The sequence below is a fragment of the Pocillopora verrucosa genome, chromosome 4, assembly GCF_036669915.1.
Source record: "Pocillopora verrucosa isolate sample1 chromosome 4, ASM3666991v2, whole genome shotgun sequence".
In the NCBI taxonomy this organism is placed as follows: Eukaryota; Metazoa; Cnidaria; class Anthozoa; order Scleractinia; family Pocilloporidae; genus Pocillopora; species Pocillopora verrucosa.
Genome location: NC_089315.1, coordinates 30,847,300 through 30,863,265, shown reverse-complemented (window position 1 = coordinate 30,863,265; position 15,966 = coordinate 30,847,300). Strand labels below are relative to the sequence as shown.

Genomic DNA, 15,966 nt, shown 5'->3' with positions numbered 1-15,966 from the left:
GACAATGACTCTTCTGACGCAAGTTTGGTCATTAGAAAGAAAAGAAATTAACTTAATGCCCCAAGGCTTTAAAGTAACAACATCAAACGGATATACGAACAAAGGAGAACGGTAATCAGTGCAATACAGCTCCTTCTTGAAAAGTTTGCTTTTGAATACTTTGATATTTTGTGTTAAACAGTTTTAATTTTCCTTAACCGTTAACAAATTGGGAGTAAAGTTGCTCCTTTCCTAGCATGATGTATCTTTCATTCATTTACGATGCGGGTGAAACCAGCTCGAAGCCTATCTGGTGAACTACGCCGGATGCAGACTTCCGTTTGAACATCTTTCTCAAATTTGTCATGTTACGCTTTCATTGTTAATGATGGAAAACTTAATCTGGAGCCTACGTATGCATTTTAATTTGTTACACTCCACATCCAGATACACGATGGATCTGTTTCGTTGGGTCTCCATTACAAGTCAAAGATTAAAAAAAGATGCCGTTTAAGATCCAAGACTCGCAATTACGCCAACGGGTTCTACACTATGTTATCCGAAAAAAAAAGAAAAAACAGACAATTTTATTGCCAGCGTGGCATGTGTGGTACTGAATTGTTCACAGACATACAAGAAATCAGCATGTTAAATTCCTATATACTCATATTAGAGAAAAAAATTATAATAATTTTTTTTAATTACACCACCAGTTAATTAACTTCTCGATCCCTAACTGTTTTGAACAACTGTCTAACATATTACATTTTCCAGTATGGAGCAACGAACGGGTCTGAAGTCCGACGCAGGCTCTGACGCAATACGAAGGTCCCTAACTTCATCAATGATATTATCTCGACAGAAATAGAACGTAAGAGTTATCATAAATCAACAAAACGATGTTTGAATCACACATTTTCAATTGTATCTTTACCTAAGTTAAGCTGCTGTGTTCTGAAAATGTGCACCGGATTAAATAATGGTTCGTTACATCCGTCGGAATAAATTGCAGCAGAACATTTCCTGTTTGACTCCAGTTTCCTCTCTTCAAATCTCTGGCTAAAACATCAAGTTCGAAATTTAAAACATTCTTTTGTCAATCTGTAGAGTTATCATGTTTATTTGGTCGAAACCATCCGCGTAATAAATTTACCCTGTAACATCACAGAGTGAACACATTCTACGAAAGTTCAAATGAGACCAATGTTATTCCATGACCTTGCAATCTTCGAAACAAAGCTAAAAGAATGTGGTACACAGTTTTTAATATATATATATATATATATATATATATATATATATATATATATATATATATATGTCATGAAAGTTTGTGTGGTGGAACAGAAATAAGTAACTACTATATTCTAGTAAACACTTCTCACATTGTCCTGCATAAATTTTGCGTCCTGAGTATTTATCTATTTTTCTCGCACTTACTGTGCATAGTTTTGTCATGGAACTTTCTCAAATTCCTTTCTGTCAGAGATATAAAATTCTGTTGGCCAGCTTACACTGCAATTCGCACACAAGTGAAATTTCTGAGAATGTCACGGTACTGTGACAACGATCAAGATTGCAAAAGCTATCTATTCCCCTGATAACGTCCTCATGTAATGTCCTCACGTGATGTCCTCATGTAACACTCAAAGATTTTGCCGTCAGCCATGTGGAGTAATTTCTCCTCGTCTTGTTGTTGTGGATATTCTTCAGCTCAGTTTGATACTGAGCCCATCGCTGTTGAAGTCTCATCTGCCTGTCTTCTTGGCTAACAAGTCTTCATGAGAGGAGAGAGGAAATATTTAAGCTAAAAACTTTTAACTCTGATGACGAATAAAACTGAAAGGGATTCCATTTAGCGCACTGACATTTTCGGGTAAGGCACAATGTTTTGCAAGAGCTTCCCTCAGGATAGTATATGCCTAACAGTTGTGTTTATTTCACTCCTATTTATTTTCATAAAATATGAAATTAACTGGAATTTATTCTGGAATGATGGCTGCAAAATTTTCTGCGCTTGCGCGCAAAGAAGAGAAATAACAGGCTTTGAAATTGCGTTTATCAAATGTATCATCGTTTCTCCTGAGTAGAAGGAACTAAAGGTAACACACCTTCCCTGGATGAGAGAATGTAGCCTTGCTTCGATAGTATCAGTTTGCTTTGGAGGCGACACCTCAGAGGTTACATCTTCTCTCCAGTATTTTTTCAGGGTAGGGAAGAGTTGCAGATTGTAAGAAAACGGCACTGTTGTCTGAAAAACGAACAAAAAATGTTGCTCTTCAGCGTCATGACAGTTTCACTAGCGAAAAGACAAAGATTTCAACCTTCAGGTAAGGTTTCTGTAAACATTACGATTTAGAGTTTTAATTCGGCTGACAGTGAAATGAGTGAATAATATTCATCATTAAAAGGTGCTAGGCAATGTTTTTTTGGACTGTGACAGCATCATCAATTTGGAGGCACAGTCAGACAAGAACGTTCGATAATTGCCTAGTGCATGTTTAACAAGGAGATTCTATCTATGTTGTCCTGTATCTCTTCACTAATAGGTCCCATGACGTCAAAATGTGGTAAGGACAGAAAGTGAGCACACAAGGTACAGCCGATCATGTGACTGTTTTGGATCATACACTCACCTCTCTGTCCAATGCTTCTTGATTCTCTCCATTACTTTGCGCACCAATCAAAATTAAGACCTTGCCGTTAGCACAGATACATGGCAGCTGTGGTGAGAGCAGATAAGACTCGGGCAGCCCAACATGACATATTGCTGTACAGCTACAAACATCGTACATAGTAATTCGTCCACTCATTACAACAGCAGCAACCTAAAAAAAAAAGCGTTCCGTGAAACATGACTGTTTCGAGCTGCATCACCAAAAGACCCAACCATCCTAAGCACTGTGAATACGGTAACAGGTAATGTTGCCCCCTTACACGGTCGCTCCAAGTCCCTTCGCCCCCGAGAGAAGTTACGTAGCCCCGAAGTGTGGTCAACGGTCGCAATGTTGCAATTGCTAAGTTCCTAACTTAGAGCGACTTCATATTGTTAGCTTTTTGGACACGACCGTTGATTGAAGGTTTTGATAATCAGGCCGTTGAACCTCAAAGCTTTGAAACTTATGTCAAAATATGTCTAAATCCTTAATGAAACTAAAGAAAAAGTTGACGGCGACGCAACCTTACTTCGAGGCGATGGAACTTCACCTGGGTTGACGGAACTTGGGGCGTCACCGCACAAAGGAGAAACGTCACCTACAACCTTAAAAAACCACTACGTTTGAGTTGTTTCCTTACCACTTGTGGTGTCTGAGACATATTGACAACATTGGTAATGACCTCCTTGTCTACTGCAGATCTGAAAGAAGACGGCAAGCAAATCCTGTTTTCATCCATTTGGTTCAGTTAATGAAAGAAATATCTAAACTCAATTCTTGAACTTACACTATGTACGTCTGATTCGTTCATGCAGCTGAAACATCTTCAATTACATATCCATTATGTCCCAAATTCCATTACCAAGTTTTGTTATTTTTTAATGAGCTTACAAAATTTCATGACTATTCGTGACCTACACAATGACTATTCAGATAATTTTGGCAGTAAAATGCGTTTCGTAGAAACGTGTTTGAAAATAAAATCTTGTGAACGTACCTGTCCTCGAGGGGTTTAGCTGAGTGTGACAGAGCAACTCCACATTGCAGGAGACAGAATGTCCCATCATCACAGCTTACAATGAGATTGGCACAAGATGATGCTGATGATGGCGATAAATCATTACCCTGAGTTGTGATGAGGCCTTCATTGCTTGTCAAAAAGCACAGGACAAGTATTCTTCCTTTCTCAGTGATGGGACAGACCCTCAACAGAGTGCCTACAGCACAAACAAAATGGACACTGTTGACATTCCATAGCATTCCAAACCTCTGAAGTGTGATGTAAACGTTTTGTAAGCCACTACAAACTTTCCTAAAATGCCGGTTACATAAGCAATTGGCCCAGTGAGTCAAAGGGCGGATAACGCTATCCAAAGGATAAATTGCTATCCAGCGGATACGTTTTAACAAAACGAACAATCCACTACACTCTCCATTGGACAGAGATTTATCCAGGGGATACCATGGTTTCCCCTTTGAATAACCAAGTAATGGTGAATAGCCAGCGACCTAAGATCTTGGATGACTGGATTCATGTTGTCTTAAAATTTAAAGGATGCTTCTGTTTCAGTAGTCTGCTATTGCAGAACGAACAAATGAAAATCTGACGTTATATAATTTGCAAAAATCTCTCTATTATCAGCACTACTTCACTGGCAGTAGTATGCCTTTTTTCTCACCTCTATAGACATCCCAAACAACAACAGTTCCTGTGTTGAGACCCAAAGCCATAAAGCAGCCACATTCACTGACTGCACTAGTGATAATCTTTTCTGAGTGAGGCCATACTATGTCTGGCTTGTGTTCAAGATCTTGGGAAGACAACAAACTTGCTTTAACATTTAAACTCATTTAACATATCTTAAGAATGAAAACTTCCAATATCTGCACTGCAGAAACAATATAAATGCTGTAGGCTACTTTTCTCATTGCATTTTCTCACAAGCTTTTGAGTTTTCCCACATTAAGATATCTGTAAATACAATAGAGTGTGTATTGGCAACCATTATAAAGCCACTGCAACCTGGATAGTGCTTTACATTCAAGGAATGTCTGCTACACTGAAGATTTGACTTAAAAAAGGCTGTAACAATAAGACCCTTACCTTTAGCATTCTTGACAAGTGAATACATATATAACTGAGTACCTCCTGACCACCACACTGCTAAGGAGTTAACTTTACCTTCAAAAAAGACAATGAGCATAACTAAATAATTTCAGTGTACTTTGCTATGATCTTAATGATCTAAAAAACATTGGAGACTCTTAAGCAAGGTATGTTCATCAATACAAAAACATCATTAGCTTACTAGGTGCAGACTCCAATCCTGAAGGAATTAACCTGCTAGGTGCCAAGAAGTGTAATCTTGGGAAGCTGCAATCAATATAAAAACACCTTTTTTAATTGTAACAATTACAGCAACCACACCCAAGTTTGACTCCTTCGATGGCAAAACAAGTACTGAGATGAATAAATGGCTGACAGTTCCTAGTTATATGATATAGACAGCTCCATTCATCTGCTGTGATTGAGTTTGATTGACATCATACTTTGTAAGATTATGGTGTCCTAATGCATGAACTATCTATATACAAATTTCAAACTTACATAGTTTTCATGATTACTTAGGCCAAAGGGGCAACTATCTGAGGGAGGACATGTTACTCACAACATTATTACATGTTCTAGCTCAACTGAAATATCATGGTTCACATTTGACACAGAAAAAAAACAAACAAACGATGCAGAAGTTGATAAAGAACTATTCATAACTAAATTAATTAAAAATTTCAGACCTTGTCAAATCCTGGTCATCAATGTTCAGATATTTTAACTCCTCCTTGTGAAGCTGCTGGAATGCTTTGTCATAATTCTCAAAAAACTGCGTCATTAGCACATGGCTTGAACCAGTACCAATGACATTACCCTCTGCATCAGTAGCTTTCAAGGCTGCTGAACAGTTAGTGGCTGCACAAGGGCCCACTGGAGCAGGCGGTCGCACTCGTAATACAGCTGCTGGTTTGGTGAAGGAGATAACTGACAGGCCAGGTTGATGCTGTCCTGCCTGAGCTGAGCTTGGTCTTGACCCTGAAGGTGACTATCAGAGTAAAGAGGTTAGTAACAAAAACCTGGAAAGATGCATGTCAATCCTTGTTTCTACCGTAAAGAACCAACTGTATAGAGAGGGTTCTATTGACAACAAATACAGTGTAGGTAATTGCTCACTAAATTTAGCAGAGTAAATGGAATGTACTGAAAAAACTTTAAGATGAGCAGTCTCATATCAAATGTACACTAACCGTTCCTTCAGGTGGTTCTTGATCCTCAGTGGATTTAAGGAGCTGTTCTGCTGCAGCAATTTCCTCCAAATCCTGAAATGAAAATAATCAGGGCCATGAATAGCATACTCCCCTGGGTAATTCATAATTTTAGCAGCAACAGGATTCTTAAACATACATGTATATGTATCTAACAGAGTCAGAACTGAGAGTTGGAGATTTCCTCAGGAAGAAAGGGTGCTTAAGACTACATTATTTGAAGTACTGTTCAAGAACTAATGCATTCTTTGAAATGGCCACGTTATGCACCCTCTTCTGTCATATTTAAACCACAACTCTCTGCCAGATAGTTAATGATTGTTTGGCAAGAAATCATAATAATTATCACAAAGTAAGGAGAAGCAAAAGTGTCACCATGCACTAAAAATATTACTTTCAATGTCCAGCTGAAATTTGCTTCACATGAGCATGAGAAGGAAAAAATTTTTTCAAGAAAACATCCTTAAGACTCACTGGTGCGGATGATTCTGCTAATGTTGGTTTCCTTGAGCGAACTGCAGCTGCCATGGCTGTTTCCAATTCCTTGATCCATGTCTCTCTGGGAATTTTATAGATTTCCACCCAACTCTCTTTCATTGGAACTGCACCATAAATGAACAAGAAGAAACATAATAATTTTATGTACATGTAAGTTCTCAGTCAAACACCACACTTGCAAACTCTTTCAATATTTTTTCATTCTGTAGCTCTGCCAAGACAAAAATGACCTCAATGTTAGGATTAAATTACAGTTTTTTCAGCACATGTTAGCATATTTCAAAAATGTTCAAGGGATCCTGAGAAATAACATGTCCCATGATGAGAAATTGCCAATTACAATTTTTCAAAGCTTCTCTTTAATTATAAAAACCCCTCAATAAGGTCTTTTCCTAGTTTTAACTGAATTTTTATCATTTTTTGTTGAGTTACCTTTCCACCCAACTCCAATGTATCCCCCATCTTGACTTATGTCAACAAGGGTTACCATGGCCTGCTTGCTTATACCTTCCTAAAGAGGATTGACATAAAAGTAATTTATAATACAAAGTCATTACCTTACCTAAGAACTCAAAATTATTTGTTCACCTATTAAAAAGCAGAAATACTACTGAATCTACTGGCATCTAGAAAGTTTTTATTTTTTGCAATTGTGGTTTTTAGTTTTCACTTGTTATTTAGTGATAAATTAAAGTGTAACTATTCAACTATAAAATTCAAAAGAGTAATTTATGTCATTATGATGAAGAATCTAGTTGGCTACAACAGTGTTCTCAATTATTTTAAGCATGACAGGTAAAAGAAATTTTCAAACGAGTAAAGCAATCCTTTTACAAGATGAATTTTCAAGAATTCCAAGCAATTTTAAATGGTAATAAGAGGTACTACAGGCGGTAAATGTTAGTGGTTACTGCCTGAAAAGGACAACACTGTACAATACACAGTCACATACCGGCTCACTGAATGTTTTTATGAGATGAACCTTATCTCCAGTGAAACAGAAGAGCTTGGCACATCCTAAGTATATGGAATGAAGTCAATACATTTCACAAAAACTGCACTAAAAGCTCACTATTTTATGAAAAGTAACTAAGTTGAAAGAAGGATTATTGAAATATATTTGAAATTTTCTTATAGTATGCGTTTCATCTGAAAAGCTTATCATGATTAAGGACACTGTACATGCACATGCAAGGTAACAGAAGCTTCATACCTACATCATCCAAGGTTGAAATCAGAAAACATCCTTCCTGTAGGCAGCAGGCTGACATTTGTACAGTGTTATCTTCTAATTCTTCGTAGGAAGCAACTACAGTGTCTAACAAACTGTCTACCACTAAAAATCTATTAGTATTAGAAATAAACAAGTAATTTCCTTCGGCGGCCGTGCAAATGCAAGTCGTCCCGTTGTACTCAGACAGCTGTTTTGCAAGGTCAAACAGTGGCAATACCGCTTTGGAGCGCTTCAATGCCTTTCGTTCTTCAATGCATTCAATACGCTCCCAAGCAGCGTCGAAAATTTGCCTCAAAGTTTTGTCAACAAGTCGGAATGGTTGAGGCAATTCATCGAAAATTTGATCTGGATCCACAACAAAATTGTCATCGACTTCATCTTCCGAAGGAGGTGTTGTTGGTCGCTTCGGTTTCTTAACACGCATTTTTAAAAGTCTTATAATTCAAATGTTTTACTACTTTTCTCAGCAACGTAGTTGTTTGTAAGACATGAAAGCCTTTCCAAGATCTTGTTTATCCGCCATCTTGGCTTTCCTTGACAACGAAAAATTGCCCAGTCTCTCACGAGATAAATTGTCGAGATAAATAAGGTCAAAGGTACGCGAGACAGGACAAGTACTGAGGACACGTAGTAGTACGTAAGTCATTGATCGAACTTTTCAGCTTGAGGCAGGGCAATTTTTCAACTGTCGGGGAAAACATGGATGTAGTCGCTGCAGTGGTAAAGTACAATCAACAAACGTTAGGAAGGGATAAACTGTGTCGGTAAGTGAGAATCAAGCGAAGTTGTAACTACTTTACGTGTACCAGTTACATATGGAACAATAAATTATACAATTTTGGTGTTTTTTATCGATAAAATATTTTCTTCGTCGTAGATTGAAACGAATTTTGGTATTTAGAAATGTCGAATTATATTGATATATTAAATTTTTAATGAATTCAGTAAATCTGTGTTTTGGTAAGCCATAGCACATAAGGGAAATTATTTGCGATCGCTATGGCCATTAATAAACACGTGGTATAATTTGAAGCAGTGTCATTGTATTGACGTCAAACATACGTACAAATGTTGGCACTTATTTCACGGTGGAGCAATTCTCTTGCATAGTTTTTTATACCACCCATGCACGAGATAAATTCTAGTGTTTCATTTACGTATGCCTGTCATGGGATAATAATCTATTTGTTTTGAACAATCATGTGTTGATGAGAACGAGCATTGAGGGGGTCGCGTTATTCAAAGTCATGCAATCTTTTTGTCATTAGAGCATGACAGCAACATTTGACTCTGAATTTGCTCTCCTTCAAAGCGAATACTAGCGATAAGTAGAATTTGATTTCTCCAATAAAATTCTTGGCGATTTCAAAAGATCACATAATGTGTACAAGCATTGACAGATATAAGATATGTGGCTGACCATTCTTTGTGTAAATTGTACACGAAGTAAAGTTTTCTTAGGCATCGCATCGCAGTTATTATAGTTCTGTTTTTTTGTGTGCAGCCAGATAACTCTTTAACAAGCGTCCTATTCGATTTTCTGATTATCTGTCGAGCATTCTGATGTTTTCTTCTGCCTTTCTAACTATTGTGCAATGCCACACGTGGATTTAGATTAATTATGCAGTATTAATATTTGGTAATATTGTGAAGTTGTCATGAACACGTATCCAAGAAAATACATCATAGGTGAAAGTGATTGGTAACCACCACAGCCCACCACAAGTCAAAGTCCATATATCCACGAAAAACACAATTGAACCCCTTATTTTGAATAAATAGTCAATATTTGATTTCTATATCATTTTACTTTTTGGTTGTTGTCACCAGGATTACCATTTTGTTTTAGAAATAAATGTGTTAGTTCTCATTCTTTATTTTTGTTTTAAGTTCAGATGTTGCTTTTAATTTAAAAAATGTTAATTCTTGCCAAATGTGTTAGAGAAACCAAATCATTTTGATCAATACTTGTGAATTTCTTGTCATTAGGATCATCCAGTATGCCTCAAGGTTGTCCAGTTATCTTCTTCAACAAGGTGGCGCAAGTGTTGATTGGGTGAATAGGGCAAAAACACTAGATAAACAGACAAGCACCTCAAGGAAATGTAAGGAGATTTTTAAGATGAGATTAATTAATATTAGGGCTTTAGTCAACCAGAGACTGCTTGAACTTTGTACAGGTCTACAGGGGGCTTTCCTTTTCAAATTTAGTAGCAAAAGAGAAAAGTTGAACTGGCAGAGAACATGGGCAGCAATCCATTCAACATCCATTTCTTTCATAATATCCTTTAAAACAAGGAAATTTTCATTTTGACCATTATTGCAAAAAGATTCACAGACAGCAAATAATGTCAATTAGTAGACAAAATTTAAAAATTTTTTAAGTCATATAGTTTTCCCTGTTTACCATGACTTTGAAAATCAGAAAAACACTGATGTCACTTGTACAATTTCTTTTTCAGTATTTAGGTTGGGAAAGAGTTTGGACATGATAATTGGTGCAATTAGAGCTAAGGACATCCATCATGACAACATTCTGAAGGTCCTGATCATCTGCCGACGAGCTACATTAGCCCTGTATTATATCATAGATCACATAACTTGGGCTGCAAGATTGGGACTCTATAAAGCTACCCCAAAGGATTGGTCCAAGTTTCAGGCAAAATTCTGGGCCATTGCTCTTGTGTTTGGCCTTCTCAGAAACCTGTATGAGATCTTGAACCTAATTTTTGTTCCAATTAAGAAACATGATGGTGGAGAAGAAAGCAATTCGCAAGGAAGTTCTGTTACATCCCGGCTGATGACCCGTCCCCAACTTTTTCTTGACACAGTCAAGAATTCAGCTGATTTCCTGTTGCCTTTCAATGTTATGGGTGTAATTGAGTTGAATGTTGGTTTGGCTGGGTTACTGGGATTAATTTCATCAATTGCAGGTGCAATACCTGTTTGGAATCCTAACATGAAATTGAAACCTTCTTAGAGATGCAATTGGATGATTTGATGTAGTGTACTTGTGATCAAGGCTGACAACTGGCTACACTCTAGAACTCTTAATTTTATCAAGGGGGAATTTTTTGTGCTATTACACTGTTATCAGTGAGTGTAGTGCATTTAGTTGCAGTGTTAGAGAGGCAACCTTTCTTAAGGAAACAGCTGTCATTATACTCTATACCGCTGTATTTTAATATATATAATTTAATTTGTGCCATTAACATTAGTGAATACAGAATTTGTTTGAAGTGACCCATGCCTAGCAGCACAACTCTATCATGTAGCTGAAATAATTTTTCCGATGAGATGGTCAGTGACTTGAAGAAATTACTGATTTATTCTTTTTAACCCTTAAGAATTGGCCAATCTTCCTGAGATGTCTGGGGAATCAAGAATTACTTATTAATAAATACATGCAGGTAGTTGTATTTTCAATTTCAAATGATAGGCCAGAGTAAGAACAAAAAAGCTGATGACAGTGAAAAACATCTGTTGTGAACACTAATATATTTTCTATACTATTTTGCTTTGAACTTGATGGCTTGTGGTGTAGGTTAAAAAAAATATATGAAAACCTAATGAAATCAACTTTCCATAATTTCTTTTTCCAGCACTATGTTAATTCTTGTTAAATTCCTGTTCCTCACAATGACACAAGCTTAGGGAAATGCTGTCCCAGCAGAGGGACATGCCAAACGTTACAGAGCCCCAAATATGCAGAATGAAAAGCTCAATGTCCAGAAAAAGCAATTCTTTTTAAACCAGTATTGTGTTTTGGAGCACATTGGGGAAACACTCCTTTGAAGTGAACACCTTCACCTAGAAATGATTGCTTGCACATCCATAAATGTCAAATCTCAATTTGAATATATAAAGATGAGTGATCTTTGAACTTCTATTTACATTAAACTTTACAATCAGCTTGAAACTCAAATATGTTTTATCCTAATTGGAAAAATTTTTAAACTCATTGCACAATGTTTTTGCTATAAAATGTTATAAATAAGTTCATCAGATTAATTATATAAATTATTGTTTCTACACCTGCTTTTAGAATATCAATGTATTTATCATACCAAACAAACACAATTTGTGTGAAGAAATAACAAATGAAAACTGTTATAAGGAAATATAAATGTAAATCCTAGTTTTCCTCAAATCTCCTACTCAACTCGGCAGTGACTATTGTGATAAAAGTTATCTTCGACCTATACTTATTGTATAGTTAGAGATTAGAATTCTCTATTATTCTTTATTTGCAACAGTGCTCATTGCATTTTAAACCATTTAAAATGACTACCATTATCGCTTTTCAATATCAGTCTTCCCGACATGAATACATTGTCAGTCATTTGAAGCAGTACAAAAAAAGTTTCGGCAACAAACAACAACCAAAAGATAGCTGAGAATCCGCTTCTGTCAATGCAACTGTAGCAGTTAAAACTGCTTGCCATTAATTTATTCCTTGAAGGTTTCTTTGTCACCCCAATTCTTACACAACGAATATTGTGAGATCAAGAATTCATCTCAAAGCAGTTTGCTATTGACAATAGTTTCTCTAACTGAGAGCTGCCTCCATTTCACTGTACCATCTCCCCCACAAGAGAACAACTGTCCATTGTGGAGGTTCATAAGAGCCACACCCTGAGTCCCATACTTGAGAAGGTAAGCCCCTTTGCCATGTTCTTTTGGGTAACACTCTAACTCTTCGTGTACTGACAAACCCCAGACCTGAAATGTGAAAGTAATGCTATAAGTAACGGTACAGAAGTGAATAAGAACGAAAACAAGTAATCCCCGTGAGTTATTTACAGAGACCTGAACTTGCTGTTCCAATGAAGATCAACATAATTTCCACAACCAACCAATTACAATGGTTGTCTGGTTCTTCAAAATTGTGCGAGCGCATAGCTGCTCCGATGGACGCGAACTGTATCAAAACGAGCAAAAAGGGATACTGGTAACAACCAATCTACATAAAAGGTTTAATCATAAGCTAATGATGATTACACAATGATAATTCTAAATGTCTTTCGCCGCGACTGGTAAAAAGTAAGCTAGAGGCTGTAACAAGAACAAATTGAGTTCAAAAGTAAACATTTTTCCCGTGCGCTTGTCTCATTAAAACACGATTGTACTCAAACCAAGTTATTCCGTTTACGGATACCTTAATATCGCCATCTTCAGAGCCTGAAATGAAGAATTCTTCATTTTCATCCACAACTATGCTCTTCACTGGCGCATCATGAGCTAAAAATGTGTGTCGCAGTTGACGTTGTCGTAGATCAAATATACCTTACAACTGTTAAGGACGCTCATTTTAGTTTTCGAAACCTTTCATAAGACATTCATGAGGAAAACACAGAGAGGATATGGACAAAAAGCAGGAACAAAGTATAGCGGTAGAGGAAAAAACTACTGAACCATTAAATTTTAAATATAACATTCCTTTTCTACGAAACACCACCATTTGCTCAGTTTAAGTCTGAGTGAATCACGGCTCAGATTGCCTGATCTGACAGCTTCTCTGTAGAAGTTCACTGAAGTGATGATCTCGCTCTCACCCAACCCATCTCTATGGAGAAGGCTGAGCCGGCGATGAAAGGAAGTCAACAGTTGAACTTTTAAGTCACAGTCACCTCTTCCAAACGATACAAAGCCAACTTCGCCATCCCTAGTAGCTTTAACTTTTTTCGCGAGTTACTTAAGGATACAAATATTTCCTTTACGTCCTCCTGAAATGAGTAGTTGCTGACCAGGAACGTGGGCAAGACAGGGCGCTCCATTTTCATGACAAATGAATGCTGTCGAACAAGGATTAAAAGAGGAAAACTTTATCAAACGCTCCGATTAATCAAAAACTGCAACTGTGGTGTTAATTTACATGTAAGCATCCCAGTCTCCATCGGAAATGCTGTTTGGTCTCGTCACGCGTGCGCACGAAAACACTTGTAACCAGGCTAGTCACACTTGGAGTGACCAGCAGGTTCTGATTGGCTGTGACGTTCGCGGCAATATTTTTTTTTTTTTTGGGTTTCTGTTTTGTTTGTTTGTTTTTTTTACCAAATTACTGATCGTGTATTGATCTTGTACTGCTCACAAATGCGAAAAAAGATACTTATTCTCAAAAAATTAATATTAAATGAGTCTTACCATGAACAAGTGAACTGTGCTGAGGGACTAAAGTATCCCAAAGGCAAACATTGCTGAGAGGAAGAAAAACAATTCCGTAAATAAGCTAAAGCAATCTGTAAGCTGGAAAGGAAATTCTAGAAAACCTAATCGATGCCAGGGTACAGCGAACTGAAACGTGTTTATACGAAGCTTCAATAGTAACAACAAAACTGCCAAAACCAACGTAATTGTGAAGCTTACCTTCCATCCGAGGAGTGTCCTGCCGTTGCTATAAAGCTCGAGGAGCCAACAAACGCAAAGTCATTGGTCTGTTTATTGTGACACTTTAGAGTCTGGAATAATTCGAGAAAATTGAGATTAGCTATCGACGGTTAATGTTCATGTTTTTTGGGTCGCATTTAGAGCAGCAGGTAGAGCTGTTAACATAAAAGTCTTACCAGAAAAGGATCAGCAGATGTGGATGTACTACTAACTTGCCATAAAAGCAACTGACCACTGGCATCTGAAATTCCGACCTGCAAAACATGCAGACAACAGAGTGGTAACAAAAAGTCTGTAAGTGGGACGACCGTGAAAGATTTCATGAAAGTTTTCAATGTCTCATCAAAGATGGTAAGTCAATTTTCTTTTAAAATTTTCATGGATGTTTATCACTGAGTGTATCATTCAAATGGTGAACCTCTCACGTAAAATTATAAAGCCTGAAAAAACTGCAGGTAATCATTACCTGCAGTAATGATCAAAATATTCAACATTCCGCGAGGTAAAATATTGGTATTTATCCAGCCTAGCCCATGAAATAAGCAAACTATAACAAAAAGCGGCCAAAAGCCAGACCATCAAAACCTTCAACTTCCAAAATTCCTCAAAGTGAATTGGTGATGAGATGAGATAATTTTGCCGGCAAGGTGTTCATTTAATATAACAGGAAATTCTCTCAACTTGTCTACCAGGAAATGTGTTGCAGCTCGAAGGGAGAATTACGAAACAGATCCTGAATATACCTTGTTTCCATGCGGACTGAACCGTGCTCTCGTCACTCTTTGATACGAACCAGATGTACGATGGGATGTGATCTCCTGCGCATGACCAAACTCCCACATACGAATGCTTCCGTCTTGAGAGCCGGAGATGTCTATGCGACGAAAAAAGATCAAACACATGTCAGGTTCAAATTCTAAGACAGTAATAGAAAATGATGGCAGCTTCTGTTTAAACTCACAGTAAGGGAGATGAGGGTGAGAATCCATCCGTTTGACACCATGCACAGTTCTCCTGAATAGCTGCAAAAATGAGAAAAACGTATATAGTTTTCAGCGATTCTTGACACAAAATTAAAACTTTCTCTCTGATTGCATTTTTCCTGAACTTCGAGGCATTTTAACGTTAGGAGTCCCAGCCGCTTGGAACATCACTTCTCCTCCCCACCGATTTAAAGTAGCAAACAGGTTATGTTATTCTACTACATGTTGGAACAACATTGTTACACTTCTATTGTTTTTTAAATACGTCGTCCTCTCTTCTCGCTATTCGTAACTTGTATCAACAGCGGAGCAAAATCTCTGACAGAACACTCAGCAGGATCGATGAAAGAGACAGCACTAACCACTGTGCCTGAGTGAAGAGACTGTCCACCTGGTGTACTCTTCTGAGGGCTGATATTTCCAGTTTGATTAAAATCGGACTCATCACTAAATGAAACAATGGAAAAAAATGAAGTAAACGATTAAAAAGATTCCAACGGTCAGGAGGTACTGTAATAATATGTGAAAACGGGCTTAACTGTACAATATGTTCGAGAAAAAATTCGTAAGAATTGCAGTAAGTAGCAAGCAAAGGGGTATATTGGAGTATCATTGTCTGAGCTTTCACTACAGTGACCGCATAAGAATGTGCGTGCTTGGGTTAGCATTAATGTACTTAAACAACGCAAAGAACATTATTGAAACATCTGGAATTAATAACTTGCAGCTTTTTAAGGCAACAATGAACTGAAGAAAGCCTTCAGATCCAGTTAAGAAATGACTGCTTTTCCACCACACCCATCCGACACAGTCACAAGCGATATTGAGCTACAACATCTTTATGTAAATACGTTAGCTGAGATTTCCAACTTCACTCGAAGGCGTTTACAACACCTCCTTGCAATCAGCA

The 15,966-nt window shown here is 37.3% G+C and overlaps 3 protein-coding genes across 7 annotated transcripts in view; 1 reads left to right on the top strand and 2 right to left on the bottom strand.

Annotated features, from left to right (window-relative positions):
- Positions 1-1,285: 1,285 nt before the first annotated feature.
- On the bottom strand, positions 1,286-8,216 carry LOC131790355 (WD repeat-containing protein 93-like). Of its 2 annotated transcripts, XM_066166007.1 has the most exons (15): positions 7,666-8,216; positions 7,405-7,469; positions 6,885-6,963; positions 6,429-6,556; positions 5,937-6,008; positions 5,433-5,734; positions 4,946-5,010; positions 4,741-4,818; positions 4,316-4,447; positions 3,634-3,853; positions 3,277-3,337; positions 2,616-2,807; positions 2,091-2,230; positions 1,581-1,756; positions 1,286-1,515 (listed from the first exon to the last, which is right to left on the bottom strand). In XM_066166007.1, the coding sequence occupies exons 1-14, from the start codon at positions 8,108-8,110 to the stop codon at positions 1,615-1,617; spliced, it is 2,121 nt and encodes a 706-aa protein (XP_066022104.1). In that variant the 5' UTR covers positions 8,111-8,216; the 3' UTR covers positions 1,286-1,515; positions 1,581-1,614. The 2 variants fall into 2 exon arrangements, with proteins under 2 accessions (XP_066022104.1, XP_058963539.2); XM_059107556.2 differs by having other exon boundaries at positions 1,286-1,756.
- A 72-nt stretch (positions 8,217-8,288) lies between these two features.
- LOC131790362 (peroxisomal membrane protein 11A-like) lies at positions 8,289-11,720 on the top strand. 2 transcript variants are annotated; one of them, XM_059107565.2, is made up of 4 exons: positions 8,289-8,450; positions 9,676-9,791; positions 10,149-10,708; positions 10,751-11,720. In XM_059107565.2, the coding sequence occupies exons 1-3, from the start codon at positions 8,386-8,388 to the stop codon at positions 10,664-10,666; spliced, it is 699 nt and encodes a 232-aa protein (XP_058963548.1). In that variant the 5' UTR covers positions 8,289-8,385; the 3' UTR covers positions 10,667-10,708; positions 10,751-11,720. The 2 variants fall into 2 exon arrangements, with proteins under 2 accessions (XP_058963548.1, XP_058963547.1); XM_059107564.2 differs by having other exon boundaries at positions 10,149-11,720.
- The window catches only part of LOC131790359 (dmX-like protein 2), a 24,626-nt gene continuing 19,827 nt past the window's right edge, over positions 11,168-15,966 (bottom strand). For all 3 annotated transcript variants that reach the window (XM_059107559.2, XM_066165881.1, XM_059107561.2), the window contains exons 30-38: positions 15,419-15,503; positions 15,035-15,095; positions 14,817-14,947; positions 14,250-14,327; positions 14,053-14,144; positions 13,831-13,883; positions 13,392-13,481; positions 12,845-12,972; positions 11,168-12,408 (exon numbers count right to left, since the gene is read on the bottom strand). In XM_059107559.2, coding sequence (XP_058963542.2) covers positions 12,205-12,408; positions 12,845-12,972; positions 13,392-13,481; positions 13,831-13,883; positions 14,053-14,144; positions 14,250-14,327; positions 14,817-14,947; positions 15,035-15,095; positions 15,419-15,503 — 922 coding nt within the window. In that variant the 3' untranslated portion in view covers positions 11,168-12,204. The remainder of the gene's footprint in view (positions 12,409-12,844; positions 12,973-13,391; positions 13,482-13,830; positions 13,884-14,052; positions 14,145-14,249; positions 14,328-14,816; positions 14,948-15,034; positions 15,096-15,418; positions 15,504-15,966) is intronic.